The sequence below is a fragment of the Rhincodon typus genome, chromosome 28 (assembly GCF_021869965.1).
Source record: "Rhincodon typus isolate 14 chromosome 28, sRhiTyp1.1, whole genome shotgun sequence".
Lineage (NCBI taxonomy): Eukaryota > Metazoa > Chordata > Chondrichthyes > Orectolobiformes > Rhincodontidae > Rhincodon > Rhincodon typus.
In genome coordinates, this window is record NC_063359.1 from 27,208,335 (window position 1) to 27,230,536 (window position 22,202).

Consider the following 22,202-nt stretch of genomic DNA (forward strand, 5'->3'; position numbering starts at 1 on the left):
TTAAATCCAATTAATAAAAATATTCTTGAAAAGTAGTCTCAGCAATGTGACCATGAAGCTATCATCAAGTGTCATATGAACCCACCTGGTTCACTAATGCTCTTTAGAGAAGGAAATCTAGCATTCTGACCTGTGTGAGAACCCAGACTTATGGCAATATGTATGACTCTTTCTCAGCTGCCTTTTAAAATTGCCAAGTGAGAAATTCAGTTCAACAGCAATTAGGAATGGGCAATAAAAACTGGTCTTGCGAACAATGTCCATGCTTCAAAAGAATAGCTTCTTTGAAAACAAGAATTCTCTGGCTATACACCTCCTGACTTAAGTGATATCTGATAGTTTCAATTCGAACAGCTGCCAGTGTGGATGGTTTAAAACTCACCAGGATGCAAACTGGTAACCCAGTGTGAGTGGGCAGCAGATGTGTCAGCTGGCAGTGTGAAAATAGTTGTTCGGTATCAACGATTTCCAACACAGTCTCCGTGAACACCAGTGTTTTGATCCTTCATTTTGAACCAGGAGTGTGGTGTCTCTGCAAGAAGTTATATATTGCTGGTGGAAATTAAACTTGATGCTTGAAAATAGCAACGCACCTGTTCCACTGATGTTGCCATTTCCGACTATTAATGATGCAGTGATTTTCGAAAATGATTGATTGCTGATGAGGGTTTGGATTCACAGCACTACTTGTGGTACAGGACGTCACCCCTGTGTTTTTCACATTTTCTTTTGGATAGTGGTCTTCATGGTTTACCACACATTAGTCCTCACAAAATATACCACAGATAGTCGGTTCCTCCTTGGGTCAGATAGCTGAAGTTTCTTTCCAATGTTACCCATTTTCAAGGCTATGATAATCACAGACTGACACACACAGTCAACTACTGATGTTGCTGCACATCACACAAACACAACTGACTGACGACACCGATCGAGAGAGTGACTGAAGGTGACTTGGATACCTCTATACCAGAAATCACCAGGTCCTGAAATCATAGAACTGTCTTAAAGATATCATTCCTGACTGGTCTGTAATCTGTGCCATATTACAACAGTTGATACAACGGCAGCCAAAGTAGACCTTGTATCCACCACTTTGCAAAGATTCTGCTGCCCATGTAGGCAACAGTAATGTTTGTTAAGCTAATGTCCTGTTTGGTACACACAGAAACCCACTGTCTTTTAAAAACCACAGGTATTCCATTTTTGTTTAAGGAGAGAACTCATGGTAATATTTCCATCTGCTCCCTGCTGTGCTCTCTGTGGTTGCTGAAAATATTATTGATGTAGGATGGGGTGAATTCTACTTTCACTGAAAAAAGACATATAACAAATTGATAATGCAAGCAGTGTAGCCTACACAGGATTGGACAGTGAATCTTTTGGCCTACTTCCTGCTTAGCAGCAGACATATTGACAATTAAATACAATATAGACTAAATTTATAAAAGAAATAGCTAATAAAACCTCGTAATCCGATGTTTCCTTACCGTTTTGTGAGTGCCATCCAAAAAGAGTTTTTTAAAATGCTGTTCATTTGAGAGATATGGATGTCCCTGGCTAAGCTGACATCTATTGTCTGTCTCGAGCTGACAAGGCCTCATATGAACTTGAGGAAGTATGTATGGTGTCTGCTCTTTCTGCTGATGACCTGTTTTGCATTGAGGGCCAAAAGGTGACATCTGGACCCTGAACTTCACATTCGATGCATCTATTCTCTGTTCCAGGGGAGCATCCTGAACACTGGGATCAGAGCTATCCAGAAACCTAACTTCTCATTCAAAAGATGGTATCTAGCTTCTCCTTCTTTGTGTTATCAACCAGTATGTTGACTTAGCAAAGATGTTCGCCAAGTTCAGTGAAAAAAACAATTACATTTATATTGCACCTTTCAAAACCTCAGGAGCTGGCAAAGCAATTGGCAGGTGATCACAGACATTTCAGTTGTTGCCGCTATTAAACAAAATGGCCAATTTGCAGACAGCAAATTCCACAAAACAACAATAACCAGCATTTTGCTGATTAAACTTTTTGTGTTGTTAATTGAGGGATAAATATTGGCAAGGACTCTGAGGATAATTCCACTGATTTTCAAAATTATACAAAAGGATCTCTTATATTCACCTGAGAGAACAGGCAGCTTAACTTCTCTTAAAGGAAAAGTGTCTCTGATTGTATAGTGCTATATGGTTGCATCAGAGTCAGTTGAGTTCTTTTGCCCCCAGATCTCTGAATGGGACTTGAACCCACCAACCTCCTGCTGCTGAGGTTGCTACCAACAGAACTACAGGTTCAGGTTGTGATCCTGTTCTCTGTAGGTTCTCACTGTGTGACCATTTCTTCATTACAACAAAGAGGTGAATCTCAAATTCCTCTCTCTCGTCAGCTAATTTAATCATGAGCTTAAACAGGAGATGCTGGAAATATGCAGTAATTCTGTCAGTGATGTGAGCTTATCTGCAGTAGGAAGTTTTACCTGAGGTGACAATGTTTAAGTTATCTCCCATAACATAAGAAACTGGGCATGGATATCATAAGAACATAAGAACTAAGAGCAGGAGTAGGCCTCTCCCTCGAGCTTGCCCCGCCATTTAATAAGATCATGGCTGATCTTTTTGAGACTCAGCTCCACTTACCCACCCACTCACCATAACCTTTGTCATGGTATTGAAGAATCCAACAGGTATTTATTGAAATGAACTATTATATACAAACATTACATTCCTCAAGCATGTAGTATCTGGGCTAATAGTAAGCTAAAGGTTTACAACAGAAGAGCATGTTTCTAGTAGAGTACCATGCTTCAAGTGATCTGAGGTAAGCTAGAATCGGAGACTTTAATATTTTCAGGTCATATGCAAACCCCCCCCATAGTGATGACATCAGTTTGTCTCTTCAAGGCATATCAACTAGGAGATACAGCACACCAGTGAGTGGCTGTGAAAGAAAAGGTGTGTTCATATACCTGGTATGATCGTGCTTCAAGCCGGCTAGGTATTTGTAGGATTTTCTGCTCACATTTCAGATTTGCTGTGCTGTTGGTGTTACGTAACATTTGTCCCAATCCTGGTCCAAGTCAGTTAGTCAATCTTGCTAAAAACACTAATTGCAAGAGAGAGAATTTCAATCAAATTCAAAACTAGCAACATGGCAGTAGATATAGAAAATGTGAGCTATGGCAAACCGTAAAAAGAGAAAATCAGTAATGGTGAAGAAGTTGAAATATTTAGCTTTAATAAAGAAATACTGGAATGCAATCTTTGAATTACAGTGTTGTTTATAATTGAATTTTTGTTTATATTTTCCAAAGTCTGTTAAAATGTCTCAGTTTGACCCCTCTCGAGCTGTTTGATTTACAAAATGGAGAAGAAAGACTTCCTTGGAATGCAGTTTATGTATTACATACAATCTTCACCTTAGAAGCAAATTATTTGGCCTCTGCTGATGTTTATGCTTCTCTGATGCTTTCCCACAGTTACACACAACCAGACTTGCAACAAAAGTATGCTCAGATCTGGAGTAGGCCTTTCTATGTGCCAAGAGGACACAATTCTGATCTCCCATTGGCATCACTTTTCAAAGAGAATGGAGTATTCAATTAGGGAGGTCTTGATAAAACTATAGAGGGCATGAGTTAGACCACATCTGGAATGCAAAGAACAGTTTGGGTTCGCTTACCCAAGAAAAGACCCACTGGCATTGGAGGCAGTCCAGAGATGGTTTATTAGGGTCATCCCAGAAATAGAGGGATTTTCTCGTGAGGAGTGGTTGAATAGCTTGGGCTTGTACTCTTTGGATTTTAGAAGATTAAGAGGAGACCTTATTGAAACATGCAAGATTCTTTGGGGGGCTTGACAGGATAGATGCAGAGAGATTGTCTCTCCTTGTGGGAGAATCTAGGAGCAGGGAGGTATAATCTGAGAATAAGAGCTGCTCAATTAGGACAGAGACAGGGAAGAATTTCTTGTGAGGGTAATGAAGTTGTGGAAATCTTTATTGCAGAGGGCTATTGAGCCTGTATTATTTGCTATATTCAAGGCATCAAAGGTTATAAGGAAAAGGCAGGAAAGTAGGGTTGAGGATTTCAGATCAGCTATGTTCTCACTGAACAGCAGAGCAGATTCAATGGGCCGAATGACCTACTTCTCCAACATTTTATGTTCGTATGGTCTAATGATATCCAAAAAGTGAAGCACCAAAGGAACCTAGGCACAGGTCTGGGCTGAGATCCTCCATAGATTGGAAGGTCTGCCAGAGTTCTCAGTTAAAACACAAATTCTTCAGTACTTTCAGAAACTTTTACAGCCCAGTGCTGTTCAGCAGATACTCGAAGGTCTGTACGTCTGGTATCTATGTGTCTGTTTGTTGCTCTATCCTCCTTAATCTCTGCCAAGGGCTTGGGGCTGGTGGGAAGCAATGAAGGGGTTGGGCTGCTGAACCACACCAGTGGGATCTGACATAATATGCAAGTGCAACAAAAACAGAAATTGCTGGAGAAACTCAGCAGCATCTTTGGGGAGAAAGGCAGAGTTAATGCTAGAGGTCCAGTGACCCTTCATCAGAATTGAAGTATTCAGGGAGATTCCAGTCCAATTCTGAGGGGTTGGTAACCTTATTCCTCGGCTATCCATTGAGCTTGATTAAAAAAGTGAAGACAGTGTCGGGCTCAGCTCCGATGCCCCTCATAGTCAGTTAAGCGGCTGTCAAACTTGCGAACTCACCCCAACACGCACTCACACCAGTTCTCAGCATGAAACGTGCAATTATAAACTGGGAGTGACAACTGTCTTATTGTCACAGCCCAACACAAGCCATAGCCTTTAGGAGAGAGGGGAAAAAATAAACGCAGTAAATGTTCCAAGCTGTCACATGTACAGCTGCAATAGACTTTCCAAAACCATTATGTGTACGTTTACAGTAGATGTTCCAAGCTGTTGTATGTACAGTTGCACAGATAGATTGGTGAATCTGCGACTATTCACCTTGGAGAAGTGAAGATTAAAAGGAGATTTGATAGAGGTGTTCAAAACCAAGAGGGGTCTGGACAGAGACGCTGGTGAGAAACCATTCCCATTGGCAGAAAGGTTGAGAACCAGAGGATGCCGATTTAAGGTGATTCGGTAAAGGAATGGTGCTGGCTCGAGGAAGATTTTTAAGATCTGGAATGCACTGCTAAGAAAGTAGTGAAGGCAAACTCAATTACAGCTTTCAAAGAGAATTGCGTAGATATCTGAAAAGGGAAAAATTGCAGGACTGCATGGGGAGTAGATCTATATGAGCTGATCTTGCAGAGAGCTGGCACAGACACAATTAGCTTCATGGCTTCCTGTACTGTAACCATATGATTCTATAAGTTGGGCTTGCAAAATAATGATTTGTTCATACACGCAAAGGCCACAGGAGAAAAAAAAAATCATTACTTAAATAGTTTGACATTTAAACAGTGACATTGCTGTGCCAAGTGGTTAATTGAACAGAAGTTGGAATATTTTTCACATCTCTAGAAAGGGCAGTAGGTTTCCCATATTTCAGAATGTCTCCTCTTAGAGGTAACTTTCTATTATATAGAGTTTAGTAGGTTGTCTTTCGAAGGAGTTCAGGAGGTTCTGTGAAAGTGTGATCCCCGGGCTGGGAGTGGAGTGAGACCACCAGAGCGCAGAGTTCGAAGGCTGCCTCACTGAGGGGGAGGAACATCCATGAAGGAACAGTTAGAGCAGCGTGAAAGTGAGAAACCTCTTTTTTTTTTCCTCAGAAGCATCCTTTATGTGTTGTGTAGCGCTTTTGTTTAGATGGCACGTTTGTGATTACTAATGGGTTTGAAAAGGAGTTATTCAACCAAAAATAAATCTGTCAACCACTGGTATCATCTATCTATCATCATCATCTGAATCATTTCTGTAGTTCTCATAGGATTACCCAAGTTCCTACTGGGACAATTGAGATCAGATGTGTGTTTTATGCTTGATGTCACAAAGACAAACAACTGTCTTTACAATCATCTATACTTGAGAGAAAAAGTGTACTTCCAGCTTGCTCCTTAGAGGAATATGAACATTTTCTGTTTTCCTTTCTGTGATCAATGAGTCTACACAGATTTAACTGAAGCTTTGTGTGTTTTTTTCTCTCTTTTGCTTGATGTATAGATTATCTTTGAAGATAGAACCAGGGAACAGTTCTCCCCGTCTGGTCTCCTCCAAAGAGGACCTAGCAGGTAAGGAAAAGGATTTCAGAAATTAATCCCTTCAGATTTCTCTGGCTGTAAGAACTGAAGAGGCCATGACACAAGCCATTGCCTATGAATTTCTACTTTGTATTTCACACACAAAGTAACAGCAAATGCAGCCAGAATTACGTCAGCAATGCACCCTTGCTCGCCTTAGTGGCAGAAATTGTTTCTTTGCCCCAAGTCAGGTTTGCAACAAACGTGTTATATGATTAAAAATGGGATTAAGGAGCAGTGTGATAAACAGGCATGGAATTCCTACGATCTCGGAGATGCTGAGAATCTAAGATAACAAGGTGTAGAGCTGGATGAACTTAGCAGGCCAAGCAGCATCAGAGGAGCAGGAAAGCTGACGTTTCGGGCCTAGACCCATTCCTCATGGCTGATTTGCAAATGCATTCATGCTGTTTGAGACAAACAACGAAAGGTCAATTGTTTGCTGAAAGGTAAGTTTCTGGTGTGTAAAATACAGTGTTCAAATACAAGCATATGTTATGTACACAGAAGGATTAAGAACTCAATGAAAAGGAATCAGAAGTGATTTTGTGTACAAGGCTTTTTTATTCTCCTATGCTTGGAATGGCCCTGTGGTTTTCCCATAACCATCTGCAAGATAATTCCTTAATTATGCCTTCCTGGAAGTCATAGAGAGTAATTTCTACAGTAATGACATCAATCAACGTAATTTTCTCATTGGATTTAAGTACTGTTAGCATTGCTATAAGTTTTAAGACTGTGATGTGTGTACATAGTCTAAATGTAATGGATGGTTTGCAGTAAGTAATAAGAATATAGGTTAATGGAGGAGGCCTATGGGGATTCAAGTAGCACTTGTGCTTGCTTACATGGTTTATAGTTCACTTAAAGTTGGTTAAATACAGCTTTTATTGCACCCATTTAACAATTCCTGGTCAGGCTTGAATCAGTTCCTAGTTGGGGCAATTGCTGTTGATTCCCTTCACTTCCAACTGAGTTGCATGGCAAGTCAAGGACAAAGGCTATCTGTTAACTGATGGAGGTACCTTTCAGTGGAAGTAAATAATCAAATATTTGAATGGGAATAGGGTGCTGAAGGGAGACATCACTGTCAATAAGAGACATTATTACTGCCGTGCATTTATTTCCTGTCACTGAGACTTCAAGGCTTATGCTTATTCCAGGTATTAACTGCCTTTTGCAAGCAACTGTTTCCATCTGATTGTCAGCTTGTACAAAAGAGGACTGTAAACTGGAATTTATGGCTTGCGGTTTGTGGCTTCGCCTATCTTGCAATAAACCTCATGTTTTGGGAAGTCACATTGAGCCCTCTGTCTTTTTGCAGCCTTGACAGAACCAGTCACTGCTAAGTTGCTGAGCTTTCAGCAACAGATTTATTTACATATGAAATTAAAAATCAAATGCAAAAACAATATAGCTGATTTCCATATGTTTGCTAGCTGACTGCAGGGCCTAGGTTGCTTCAGACGCTAATCCTAGTTCATGAGATCGGATGGGATGGGTTGAGCTCTGTAATCCAAGAGCCAATATATCCCGTTGGGGATTGAGAAAATACTGCAGGGACTTACAGTGGACAGAGTGACAGATTTATGACTGCTCATGTCAGTGCAGAAACTCCGTGCCAACATGAGTTCTTGGCACAATTGCAGTAGTTTGACAGTAAAGCATCTCCTACACAATAATTTTACACCAGATATCATTTAAAGAGATGGCATTTGTCACAGAGCTTTGAGTGATGGGAGCTCATCTCTGGAATTAGAGCCTGCAGTGTCTTCATTTCATGGTGCATGCCACCTACATCTTTTCCTTACAATGTAGCATAATTAAGGTGTGCAGCAAATAATCTACATTCAACTCACCGCCCAAATTATTGGATTTTGCTCAAGTCAAAGCTCTGCAGCAGCAGCAACTTGTATTCATATAGTGAAGAAGCATTATGGAACAAAATGTGACCACTCAGGAACGTAGAGAGATAGGAGAATAGATATCCAATTTGTCAAAGAGGTAGACTATATGGAGTATCTCAAAGGAGGATGGAGATCCTTGCAGTAAATTTCAAATTTGAGGGGCTGGGTTCTTGGTCATCAGTGGAATAGCAGGGATTCTCAAGGAGCCAGAATTTGAAAAGCACAGAGTTCTTGGTGGTATTGTTAGGTTGGGGAGCAGGTCAGTGATAGAGGAAGGCAAGCCCAAGGGTGGGATTTGAAAATGAGGATGGAAAGTTCAAAGTCAAGGCATTGTTGGACTAGGTAGGGCAAATGTATCGCTGAAATATGGGGGCACAGGACTTGTTACCTTTAGCATCTGGGTTTTGGATGAGCTGAAGTTTAGAGTGCAAAGTGGGAGAGGATGGTACAGGATTGATACAAGTGCAAATGTGTAAAATTTATCCTAATCCTCCAAGATGTACTGGGGATGTTGATCATTATCAAATCATTTGTCTCATTGGTTGTAATGTGGAACTGTCACATGGTTTGAATGTTCAAAGTGGTTCTTGAGTATAGCATAGAGGATTGCACAGACCAAGCAATGTCCTGAATGAGATGCCAGAAAACACAGAACCAATTCCATAAACTTCATTTGCATTCTGTGTGGTGTATAAAACCAACCTTTCAGTAAAGCTCAAGTATTTTTGGATCAAAGCCAGAGGTAAATTAGCAGCTGAGCAGGTAAGTGTTACCTTCTTAGTAGACAGGGCCCTGAATCCTCATTCGAGCACTGGAGAGTAGGAGTGCATTGCATTATTGTCATGGACAACATCTTGAATCAATGAAGAGAAGCACGAAGGCAAACAGAACAATGGAGAACAGTGGATAGTCAAAGGTTATTGAAGGGCTGATTGTAAAATGCTTCTCTAAGTTCTAATAAATACTGCATTTGGGAACCATTGCTTCTAACTTGGGCATGTTTTCAAGTCTGGAATGATGCTCTCTATCAGAATGACTGACTGATCAGACTGTTGAACTTGCTACTACATCATCAATTATTGGAAAAATACAGCGCAGATGCGTTTGTGGAGAAGCTCGATGTAAGGGGGAAATGAATAGATTGATACCGCTGGTAGGAGTAGATGACTTGAGGCTCTAGGTAGAGCTGTATGTCCCATTCCTCTACTGTGAGTTCTATGCCATTTTAATTGTTCTTGTTGTGCAGTTTTCGAAAAGAACTGCCCCTGAGTTTCCCTCTTCCTGAAGGTATAACACAGATACAGGTCATTCAGCACAACCATATTAGTGTTAATCCTTCACAGAAGAATTGCCCTAATTCCATGAGTCCGCTATCCTTCAGTTATCTATCTCTCTATTAAAGGTTGACATGATCTCCACATCAATCAGTATCTCTGGTAATTTGTTCCATATTTCACTGTGCAAAATAATTTAGATCATAAGATATAGGAGCAGAATTGGGCCATTTAGCCCATCAAATCTGCTCCACCATTCGATCATACTGAAATGTTTCTCAGCCCCATTCTCCTGTCTTCTCCCTGTAACCCTTGATTCTCTTACCGATCAAGAACCGATCTATCTCTGTCTTAAACACGTTGATGACTCAGCCTCCACAACCCTCTGCAGCAATGAGTTCCATAGATTCACCACCCTCTGACTGAAGAAATTCCTCCTCAACTCAGTTCGAAAGCATCATCCCTCCACTTTGAGACTGTGCCCTTGGGTCCGAGCCACTTCTACTAATGGAAACATCATTTCCACATCCAGTCAATCCTGGCGTCTCAGCATTCTGTAAGTTTCAATCCAATCCCCCCCTCATACTTCAAAGTTCTGTTGAGTACAGACCCGGAGTCCTCAACCGCTCCTCATAGGACAAATGCTTCATCCCTGGGATCATTCTTGTGAACCTCCTCTGGCTTCCCACTAATCTTCATTTTGTGGTATACTTTTTCTGTTGCTTTTATGCTGTCTCTGATTTCCCTTGTCAGTTCATGGTTGTCCTCTAATCTGCTGTGCCTGAAGTTAGATTCCTGACCCTTTCCATACTCTCTGTCCTATTACTTGTTCTGGAAACTTTAATAACCTCTCTTAAACACCCTCCCCCAACCCCAGCCACCCGCCCATTAATTTAAAGTTCTTGTGACCACCCTGTGTAACCTTTCCGCTAGGATCCTGCTCCCAGATTGGTTCAAGCGGAGCCTATTCCTTCCTTTCTGTCCCAGTACTGATGCTATTGCTCCACAATATGGAAACCCTCTTTCCCACACCTCTCACTTAGCCATGTGTTCACTTACCTAATTTTCTTAGGTCCATGCCAACCAACACTTAGTACAGATGTGGTCACTATAAACCACAGTGGGTTTCGCCAGCTCCCACATCATGCAGATACAACACATCACCTGGCCCTGCATCTCCATATTATTTAATTTGTATTTAAATTCCTACTGGTCTTTAGTTTTTAATCTGTAAATTTGCACATGATTCAGGAAATAATCCAGAGATTAATAACCCTTGAGGTCCTGTTCTTTAATTTTGTTCCTAATTCCTGTTAACCCCCAAAGAGGACCTTTTGCCTCTTCTTGCCTATGTTGTTGGCCCCAACATGGACCATAGCAACTGGATCCTCCCTAGGTAGGCCGTATACTATGTGGGACTCTCGATCTTGCTCACAATGCTATCTGTGCCTCTCATTACAGAATCCCCTACCACTATCATTTTTTTGTGTTCCACCCACTTGAATGGCTTCCTGTGCCACAGTGCAATGGTCAATTTGACCATCCTCCCTGCAGACTCTTTCTCCATCCAGTCAAGGAGCAAATACCTCATACCTGCTGGATGAGATCAAGAGTGGAGTCTCCTCCAGTACTATGTTCAGGATCCCTCTACCTGCCTCAGTTGATGTCACTGTCACCACCAACCCACCCCCTCCACCCCCCACCCAACCCCAGTCCCTGACCACTGGTGAAATTTGATATAATTAATCTACAGGGTGTGACTGTCTCCTGGAACATGGTATCCAGGTAACTCTTCCCCTCCCTGATGTGTCACTGTATTCGAAGCTCAGACTCCAGCTCATCAATTCTAAGCCAAAGTTTCTTGAGTAACCAATACTTGCTACAGATGTGGTCACTATGAACCACAGTGGGTTCCATCAGCTCCCACATCATGCAGGTACAACACATCACCTGCCCCTGCATCTCCATATTATTTAGTTAGTTTTTAATTTGTATTTAAATTTCCTACTGGTCTTTAGTTTTTAATCTGTAAAATGCTTCTCCAATTTACCTTTACTCTGAAAGCAACTTAGAATAGGTCAATTTTCCTGTTCTGTCTTCTATCTTCTATGTTTAACATAAACCAGTGTTCTTTTCATTCCACAACCCACAATTACTGTGAACCAGCTCAATCCTGTGCCTTCATCATTTTGAATAGTTGACTGCGTCATTCTGTTCCAGCATCTTCTGTTGCAGAGTTGAGTGGCTCCAGGCCTAGCTAGAGAATCAGCTGCAATGCTTTCTCATGGAAATGTTTATGCTGGATTTTTGCCTTCCTCTGTATAGGCTGGAGGCCTCTGTCTGCCTCAGTAACTATCATCTCTCCTGCTGAGCTGCAAGCCCTCTTCTGTATTTCCAATTTTCAGCAGCATTTGCAGCCCTACCCTCTGGATTCCTACCTTAAATCTTTGCATCCTGCTGCCTCACAGTCTTCCTTCAAAACATGCCTTAAAACTAGTGCTTTGACCAAACTTTTAGTCATATGACTTAGGATCTCCTTGATGTCAAATTTTGCCTGACAGTGTTCCTTTGAAGTGCTTCAGACCATTACACTACATTAAGATGCCTTATAAATATTTGTTGTGGTTGTCTGTCAAATACTGTGGCTACAACTGCAGGTCAGAGGCAGTAAATAAGCCATTTCTTCACTCCTCAAAGCCAGGCAACCATCTGTAAGGCACAAGTCAGGAGCGCGATGCTTTACTCCTCACTTGCCTGGATGAATGCAGTTCTAATATCCAGAAGCTAGATACCACCCAGGTCTAGGCAATCTGCTTGATCGATACCTCATCCACAAGGATCCACCCCCTCCAACACAGTGCTGAATAGGAGCAGTGAGTGCTATCTACCAGATGCACTGCAGAAATTCACCAAAGATATTTAAACAGCACCTTCCAAACCCACAACTATTTCCGTCTAGAAGGACAACGGCAGCAGATGTATGGGAACACCACCACCTTCAAGTTCCCCTCTAAGCCACTCACCATCCTGACTTTGAAATATGTCACTGTTTCTGCATTGTTGCCGGGTCAGTATCCTGAAATTCCTTCTCTATTGGCATTGTGGGTCAACCTTCAGCATATAGACTGCAGCAGTTTGAGAAGGCAGCTCAGCACCACTTTCTCAAGGGCAACTAGGGACAGGCAATAAATGCTAGCCCAGCCAGCCACACCCACATCCCATGAGTGAATTGTAATAAATCATTCTGTAATCATTGCTGTTTGAGTAATTACTTCATAAAGCTTTGAGTTTGGAATCTTAATTCAGTCCACTACTGATGGCTGCTTACTCATTTTACTCAGAGCCACACGTTGATGTTCCTAGGGATGGTTCAAATTAGAAGTTATGAATAGTCGATGATTTTCACTTTAGACCATGTCCTGTCAAAAGTGCAGTGGATAGGTGAAACCCAGTAAGGTCTCTGGCAGCAATTGAGGAGACTGAATTAGCAGTAACTTGAGGTGGAAAATGTGGATTCAAGTTAACATGGTATCAAAATGTTTGGCTGGACAGCTTTTAATTTTCAGGCAATTAAAGCCATTTCAAATGGCTGGAGAAATGGAATGGCATTTGTTGCATGACGGTAAACTCTCTTAGCAAGGGGCGAATCAGTTTAGCAATGTGGTCATATTTCAGCTGATAGATGTCGAGTTTCCTAATCTATGTCATGAACCTTTGTGGGTTCCCCTTAGATAATGAATGTCAGCTGCTGCATCTGTAGGAAGTTACTGCCTGGTCTTATTAATTTTCAAATTGTTTGAAATAATTTCAACATCAGATGGAGGCACTGTCAGTCATGTGGGCTTCACCATCAGGCTTCAATGTTGACTCTTGTTTGTAATAAAGATTATCAGTGTGTCATTTACTGCAAAGATACAACCAGCCACTTGTGTTCAGAGAGAAAAAAAATGTCTGAAAGACCTGGCTTTGTCTGCAGTGATGAGGGAGGATGGCTTGTATCCTTCGAGTAGGCGATATGACACTGGGAACGAAGGTTGTGAGCAGCAAATATTTTTCACCTTTGTAAAATAATGCTGACACTGCACTAACTTGACTTGTGGAACATTTTTGAAGTAACTTTTCTTTATTTTTGGTGCAGCAAGGAAGAAGTATGAAACCAGCTGCAGAAAGAATGAAGCAAATAATGTTAATATTTCCACAATCTGAGAAATCCCTTAAGCACAGCTCACAAATTAATCTCTTTTGTGTTTAATTCCTAAGTGTTTCTGTTAATCCTTTATCAATCTCCAGCAGCACAACTTTACACACGTGTATATAAACTGGATATCTCGCATTTATGATGGTATCAAAACGGCCTTAATATCTGAGCTGGATATGCTTCAACAAGGTGTATCAATTTACCACTGGTACAAGTGTAGGACACCCCATACTATCTTGTTGGGTTGTTATTGAAGTAAATAAATAATTGACAAGTGGCTCAGTGGTTAGCACTGCTGCCTCATGGTGCCACGGACCTGTGTTCAATTCCAGCCTTGGGTGACTGTCTGCGTGGAGTTTCTCCCTGTGTCTGTGTGGGTTTCCACCAGGTACTGTGGTTTCCTCCCACAGTTCAAAAATGTGCAGGCTAGGTGAATTGGCCATGCCAAATTGCCCATAGTGTTAAGGGATGTGTAGGTTGTGTGTTAGCCATGGGAAACGCAGGGTTACAGGGAAAAAGAGCAGGGGGATGGGACTGGGTGGGATGCTTTCAGAGGGTCGGTTGGACTTTTATTTGGGCCGAAGGGTCTGTTTCCACACTGTCAGGATTCTATGATGATTCTATGAAGTGGTAGTGCTGCAGATTAGGCGCTTAAATATGAACTATATGCCAATGTTTTGTTCTGTTCATGTAACCTCCCTTACTGCTTTCATAGAAAACAAAAGTTAGAGCATAATTTTTAATTCTTAGAAATATTTTTAACTCTTCTCAAGCACTCTGTTTTATTCCAAAAAGCCGTTTACTGAAGGATAGAATTGAAGCCAATCTTTCCATACTTCTACATTTACGTACATAATTGCAAACATCTCCACTGCCTTTGCTATGCAGGCTTGGCTAAGAGCAAAGACCAGTAAAAGTATGAGTTAAGTAGGGATTTTTTTGTTTTGACATCTGAACTGAATTGCTGATTTTTGTTTGACTGACCTTTTTAAGAGGCTGTAGTAAGTTGTTCTTTCTGTGATCTTTTTTAACCATGTTCCAGTGTTTATTTGGACTGGATTAAAAGGTATGATATGCTTGAAGTCTCTCTTATTAATACTTAGGGGTCTGTTTGATATTTTTTGTGATGTAATTTTTTTCTCAAAGAACATTTGTGAATGGGTTTTCTTTTTCCTTAGCAGTGCCACATTTGAAATTATTATTTAATGATTCATATGTATTCACTGTGTACATAGCACATTCAGGTAAAGGACATAACATGGGCATGAGTTGGCCTGGGTATGTGAGGGGCCATGGCAAATAAAAGTAGAGTGTGAAGGGTGATGGGAAGTGAGAGTGGGTCAGGTAATTTGAGGGTTGAGGGGGTAGAGAGTATCATTATTTTTGTTGCTCCCAGGGAAGGCGTTCAGAAAATTGATGTGGGCTTTCTGACCAGCTGCTTCAGTTCTCCCCTGTGCATGCGGCTGCCTAAGAAGATCTGTTTCCAAGGTCAATAAGCCTGACTCTGCCTCACACCTGCCTCCCCAGAGTGCAAATTGCCTGGTCTGGGGCCCTTTAAACCAAGGGGGGTCTGTCCGAATCTCTCAACTCAAAAAAACGTAAGTGCCTCAGTCACAAAATCTAACCCACCGTGTCTCTCTGACCTTCAATCTCCCATTCACAACGGACACAAATTCAACAATCTGGTAATTTTGTGAGCTCGAATGTCAATGACTGAGGTAGTTCCTTTTCTTTCTCATGCCTAAATAATCTTAGAAAATCATTATAGCAGTTATCCTATATTATATATAGGATTATAACATGCAATGTATGCTATGTATAGGATTATTTTTGTCTTTACTGGTGCTGCATAACCACATATTTACCTTAAGGTTGGTATATGGTCAATTGGAAAATAAATAGAGGGAACTTGGCTCCTGATTAACGATTAGAGGGGTGAAGTCATACTGAAGAAACAAGAAGGAAAAAATAGGGGAAAATTATCTGCTCAGCTGAGTGTCCCCGAAAAGCTACACAGAAATCAGACCTTGGTGTCCTATCTGGTGTGTTTATGCAGGAAATTGGCAGTGTCAGGTTTTTTTTTGCCTGAAGTTTAATTCAGCACCAAGAGCCAGCTGAAGACACTGGTTACATCGTGTATTTAGTTAGGGAACAGGAGCAGAATTCAAGTTTCAAACCCCATGGAACGAATATTGTTTGAGAGCACAATGAAGCTTTGAAAAATTCTTGGCACTGGTGCCGTCAAAGATAACGAAATTCAGCCTCCACAAACAAGAGATGTCATGTTTGTTGGGTGGTGGGTACAAGTTTAAAAGTTTGCTGGCATATAATTCCAACCAATGTCGCAGATGGATTAAACTGAGGCCTTGAAACAGCAGATGACTGGAACTTTCCATAAGCATTAATTGACGCTGTTAAAATCGCTATGTGTTAAAGAATTTGGAAATTGACATCTGTTCTTGTCTTCATTGCAGTGTTTAGCACAATAATCTCAAATTGCAGCAGCCTTTAAAATCTTACATTTTGATCGATGTAATTCTTTTAAGGGTTGTGGGTTTTCCTTTAAAGAGTTTACGAGGCAAAACTGGCAGAGTACTGAAGCTTAGAAACTGCCACGTAAGACTAGTTTGCCACATACAGCTTTCCGCATTCCAGACGGGATGGCTCATTGGTGATGATTTGTACCTTTCCTAAATCTAATCATACCATCACTCACAAATCAGGCAGTCTGACGTGAGTTTCTAATGGCCTTTCAGCAAGGAACACGTGGACACCCACTTTCAGCAGCTGGAGAATTTTAAAATATGATTTTCCTTTTTACTTTGTATACTCGTTTCCGTGGACCAGACCCCACACCCCTTCCCAGACCAGTGCCAGACCCTTGTCAAGTGTAGGTACAAAGCTCATTTTGTGTTGGTCACTAACCAGCCATTGTGTACGTTTGTATATTATTGTGATGTGACTGCACTATCTGTCTGCTACTGCTTTCACCCAGCAATCGCCTAATTCTAAACATCACTTATCAGGCTCGATGCAGTGGGCATGAGAAGCCTAATTTGCTGTGCCCCATGAAATGTCGCATCATCCCATTCAATGAGTGAATGAATGGATGATTTGTGGTTGTCACGTGTATTTTACAGTGAGAAAAACAGTAAAATACAGTGAAAAGCTTTTCCAATGTTGCCACAATCCAGTGCCATTTTGAATAGTTTTAAGAATAAGAAGATAAAAAGGTGTAGCTTAAAGAAAGTCCATCAGTCTTGAACCAGCTTATCATCAACAATGCCTATGCCGCCATCCCTCCTTTACCACCTCACCACCATCTACACCAGACCCACCCAAGGTTGAGGTCACTGATCCTCAGGCGCCATCTTTTGCCGCTGGGCTGATTCTCTTCACTAACCCCTGACCGTCACCTGGGCTGGACCCACCAACATCAGATCACATCTCTCACTGCCGGGCCCACCTTGTCAATGTCACTGTGATGCCCTTCCCACTGCCAGCGATGGCCAAGTCGCTGATCCTCAGGCACTGTCTTTCGCTGCTGGGCCAACCTCGTCAATGTCGATCCTGCCAATGTAGCAGCCACTGATTCCGATGGCAGTTCCCAAGCTCGCCCTGGAAAAGTTTGCTTGTCGCTGCCACAAAGTCCGCGCTGGGCCCACTCCCTGCTGCTGATGCCATCTGAGTTCAGGACAAGAGGTAGGCATCGTCCTGTACCATTGTCCTGTAGAAATAAGCAATCATTAAAGACATGGCAGAAATTTTTGAATTGATTTTTGAGATATCAATCATTAATAGATCATTGGGTCAACTGTGGCTCACTCATACCTCGAAGTTACAAGGTTCTAATCCAATTTCAGAAACTTAGGCACATGTGACTAAGGAATGCCATGCAGTTGGCAGTGCTGTCTTATAAATGAGATGTTAACCTGAGGTCCTGACGGATGTTAAAGATCTCATGGCACTACTTCAAAGTAGAGCAGGGAGTTATTCCCTGGTGTCCTGGTCAGTATAATGTCTATATCAACATCACAAAAAACAAACATATGAACTGGTCAATATCAGGTTACTTTGTGTGGGAGTTTGCTATGCACAGAATTGGCTGCTGCTTATCCTGCCTTTATGACTACGACTACATTTCAAAAGTATGACTTTGGTTGTAAAGCAGCTTGAGAAGAAAAGCGGTTTCTACATGAAATGCATGTCTGTCTTTTCTTCTGTTGGCACATGTGCTCGGGGAGTCCATTGAAAAGGCAAGGACTTGCACCACCAATCACTGATGAGCTCAAATCTCAGCTTTCATTCAAAATGCTCCTGTGCTGCCCCTGGCAAACCTTCTTATCTTCTGCTGGGTCAAGAGTTGGAGAGTTGTCTCAGGTCCGGTTACTGAGGATAGAACCAAGACAAGCACATGTCTTGTCCTCTGACTGTGGAGCAACCACCAAAACTGAGGAATACAAGTCAGTGGGAACATGATCACACTGCACAGTGTTTGAGCTCTGATCTTAATACTGTGCCCAATCAGTCCAAGGGAGAAATAAGGTACATTGCACAAATGTTTGTGTTAACTCATTGAGTTACAGGGATAGAAGACTGAAATGTGTCTTTCTCAGCTACCCTGGGGAGTGATTTCTTGAGACAGTTCACAAAATATTATGAGAAAGATATATCTAAAGAATTGTTTTCAGTTCTATGATAAGCAACTCCATTCTATCTATGTAGATTTTGCACATTCTCCCCATGTCTGCATGGGTTTCCACCGGATGCTTCAGTTTCCTCCCACAGTCCAACGATGTGTAGGATAGGTGGATTAGCCATGGGTAATGCAGGATTACAGGGATGGGGTGGGGACTTGGATCTGGGTGGGATGCTCTTCAGAGGGTTGGCATGGACTTGATGGGCTGAATGGCCTGCTTCCACACTATAGGAATTCTATGATTCTAAAAGGCAAATTTAACTCTGATCCCAAAAAATTCCTCATGTGCTGATGACAATAGAATAGTGAAAGCAAAATCCTCAAGACCATTTTCAGAATCGGGTGCCACACTGAGAGAAGTTCAGGGTTTTTCTGGACGAAAGAATTAAGATGAGACAAATAGATTGCTTCACCTGTAAATCATCATGTGCTGATGTGACAACACATAAGTTTACACAGTTGAAGAGTTATTCCTATAATTAATAATGAAGTATTTTTACCAAGCATTTAATAGGTGACAAAAGCAAGAAGTCCGTTTCCAGAAGCACATTCAATTTTGTGTAGGCTGACTGTACACAGACCTCTTCAAATCATCCTTGTGTACTTTGATGTAATGACACCACCGTGTGAACTTTACACCCAGAGAGTTGAACATAGAGTTGACATTACAACTCATGGGGAATGAATTGCTCAGTGGAATACAGACCAGCAGAACCTGTAGAAGGATCGTTTTCTAGCAAGAACTTACACCCAAAATCCTCAGCTCAGTTATCTCTCCTTTTTACAGATGCTGGCTGCCTTATGTCTTTCCAGTTTCATTGCTCACAACTGAATTCATTTAGGATATTAGAGGAAGTCCAGTGACGACTTCTGCCAAACAAGATGTGTTTCAATGTGAAGTACATGGATAATATTTTCAAGGATAGAAACACCATTGTTCCATTGGTGTGGAATTAAAGGAGAGTAGGCCTTGAAATGGAGAGTGAAAATCATGACAATTGGAGATAAAATGGGACAGGAGTTTAGCTTGTCTGACTGTCTGCATTGGTGCTGTGTTTCCTTTGAGGGTAGAGGATTACCTTCACTACCAGGCTGGTCTTGTGGTGGAGTAAATTCTATGCCTGCTATGGACCTGACAGAATTTTCATTCCAATCTGGATGAGAACCAGGGCAATTCTATAAAATGTTGGTGATCTATACCATGATATTACTGTCCATTATATTAAATCATTTTATTTTTGAACAACACATCTTTGCTCAATTGCGACGGAGTTTCCTGAAAGGTCATCCGACTGTCAGACTTTCTAATCATACGTTGAACATCCGGGTGCAATGTTCTGCAACTTGATGACAATCTGGCATTGATGCAAGGTATTTCTTCCTATTTCTAATGGAGAGTACTGGCTCAGGGCTGTCACTACCAGTTGTGTCGTTTGGTTAGCAACAGGGTCACACTTTCCAGTTGTTTATCATAGTGAGCTCAAGAACAAAAGAGACTGGTTTGTGTCTGATGTCAACTTTATCACCATATGATCTGCGCATTGACATAGCTGGATTTACTGAATCAGGGGCTGGATAAGAATCTCTAATGATTCAGACACAAGGTTCCTGGTGCGTAAAAGTGTTGAAGTTCTAACTGGATCAGTATGTTACAACATCGCTTCCACTCTTACCATTCGTGATCCTGTCTATGAAGAGCATGCTTGCACTTGCACATTTTACATCTCTGATGAAGTTGGCTTGTATGTCCTGTTTTGATTTGTCTTGATATTTTATTGGTAAGTTCCCTCCAATGAAAGCCAATAAAACAAAGTTCTTCGCTTAACCATAGAAAACCCTACAGAGGGCATTCGGCCCATCGAGCCTGCTCTGACCTTCCAAAGAGCATCCCACCCAGACCCACCCCGTATTTCCCATGGTTAATCGATCTAGCCTGCACATCTTTGGACTATGGGAGGAAACCAGAGCACCTCGCGGGAACCCGCACAGACACGGAGAATGTGTAAACTCCACACAGACAGTTGTCCGAGGGTTGGAATCAAACCCGGGTCCTTGACACTGTGAGATAGAAGTGCTAACCACTAAGCCACTGTGCCACCCTTAGTTGCATACAATGGCGTAAGTTGTGCAAAGGTTCTTAGCCTCCCTTGATAATGCTTAGAGCTCTGCTCATTGCTGCTCATTTGGTGGTTCGACTCTGTACGAGGCTGAGAACAAATCATACCCTATAAGATGGCTGCATCACTTTGGTAGCTCTCATTGTGTTGTATGGGATTATATCTGGAACCCAGGACCACTCCGAGTCCTTCCACTGTGTGCGAGCCATGTGCAATACAATAAATGGCTGCTTTCCAATTAGGCTAGTCTCTTTTAAAAAGCATCCAAACTTGGAACTGTTTATGGAGAGATCAATGTTCCTGTGATGACTTATAAATGTGTCAACCTGACCCATTGCTGTCATTTTGATTCTTTTGAACGGAGTCACAATGAAGATTAAATCATGTTCTGGGATTTTCTCCCCATATAAACATGTTTTATGTTATACATAATCCAGTACTGAACTATATCAAATGGCTGTGCCTAAGAACCATTAATTTTTGCCCAGATGTGACAATAGAGTTCAGTATTTCTCTTGTTTATGTTCTCACTACTTTTCTTCCCTTTTCTCATAGGAATGTTTTTGTTGGCTTACAGTTACATGGAGGGTAGGCATGCTCTGGTATATCACTCATGACACACTGCTATGTCTTAGCCTTGAAGATAGAATGGCAGTGGAGTGGAGAAACTACAAACAGGGCCAGGGAGAGAAATCCTGAGCCTTGGTGCTTCTCCTGTTCCTGGGCCCCTTTTCCACCTCTTTTAATCCTCAAGACCTTCTACCAAATGCCTTCACAGTGGGCTTTGGCTATAGTAGAGAATAGTGCAGCATTGAAGAAGATCATTCAGCCCATCAAGTCTGTGCCGATTCTTGCCGAGAGAACAATTCTACTGTCTTCCACCACCCACCCTCCCATCTGTCCAATCCTTAATTTCTCACCAAATATTTGCCTAGTTTTCTTTTGAGCCACTAAGCTAAAGCTGAACCCACCACAATATCAAGAAGGAACGAATTCCAAGTCCTAACTCTTTTTGTGGGAAAGCTTTGCTTCATGTCGCCTCCGGCTCTTTTGGCAACCAGTTGTGAAGTTAAATCTGGGCCATCTGATTATCCATTAGTTTCTCTTTATTCTATCTGAACCCTTCATAATTTTAGTGAAAAATTACAAAGGGAAGGGGTGAGGGTATGAAGGAGTCACACTAACACAGTTGGAGGTTGATTCTTCAACATAAGGTGTGGAAAAGAGCACATTGACATTAACAGTGTGTTTGTGGAAGAGCAGGGAACAAAAATAATGGATCGGGGGTGTCTTTTAGGCAGCAAAAGTGTAAACATTGGTGCCCTCCAGTCAGGGTAGGGAATTGTTACAATTTATGTGTATGTAATCTGATATTGGCTCTCAGGAACACGACGCCAACATTTGCAAGTGAGACAAAGGGAGTATGAGTGGTTTCAGGAGAGCAGTATAGAATAAAATACAACTGGAGAATGGAAAAGAACTCCACAGATTTGGTAGCTTCTGCAGACAGAGAAGCAGGGATAATATTTCATGTTGTGACCTTGCATCAGTTTTACAGGTTGGGCAAATTGATAACTTACAGATTCTGTTTAATGTGAAGAAATGTGAGGTGATTCATTTTGAGAGGTTGATTAAAGAAAGGATGTAAGAAACAATAATACTGTGAAAGCAGTAGTGTAACTGAGAGATATGGTGGCTTCTGATCCATAAACCTTTAAAGTCAAGTTTGTAAGCTGTAAAACCTTTCTTTTTAGCATTCCAGATGTTATTAGTCAGAGTATAAAGTG

General features: G+C 41.6%; 1 protein-coding gene across 6 annotated transcripts in view; it reads left to right on the forward strand.

Annotated features, from left to right (window-relative positions):
• Nucleotides 1-22,202, forward strand: part of ralgps1 (Ral GEF with PH domain and SH3 binding motif 1) — a 679,153-nt gene that overhangs the window by 530,561 nt on the left and 126,390 nt on the right. For all 6 annotated transcript variants that reach the window (XM_048613656.1, XM_048613661.1, XM_048613657.1 and 3 more), the window contains exon 11: nt 6,144-6,211. In XM_048613656.1, the coding sequence (XP_048469613.1) occupies nt 6,144-6,211 (68 nt within the window). The remainder of the gene's footprint in view (nt 1-6,143; nt 6,212-22,202) is intronic.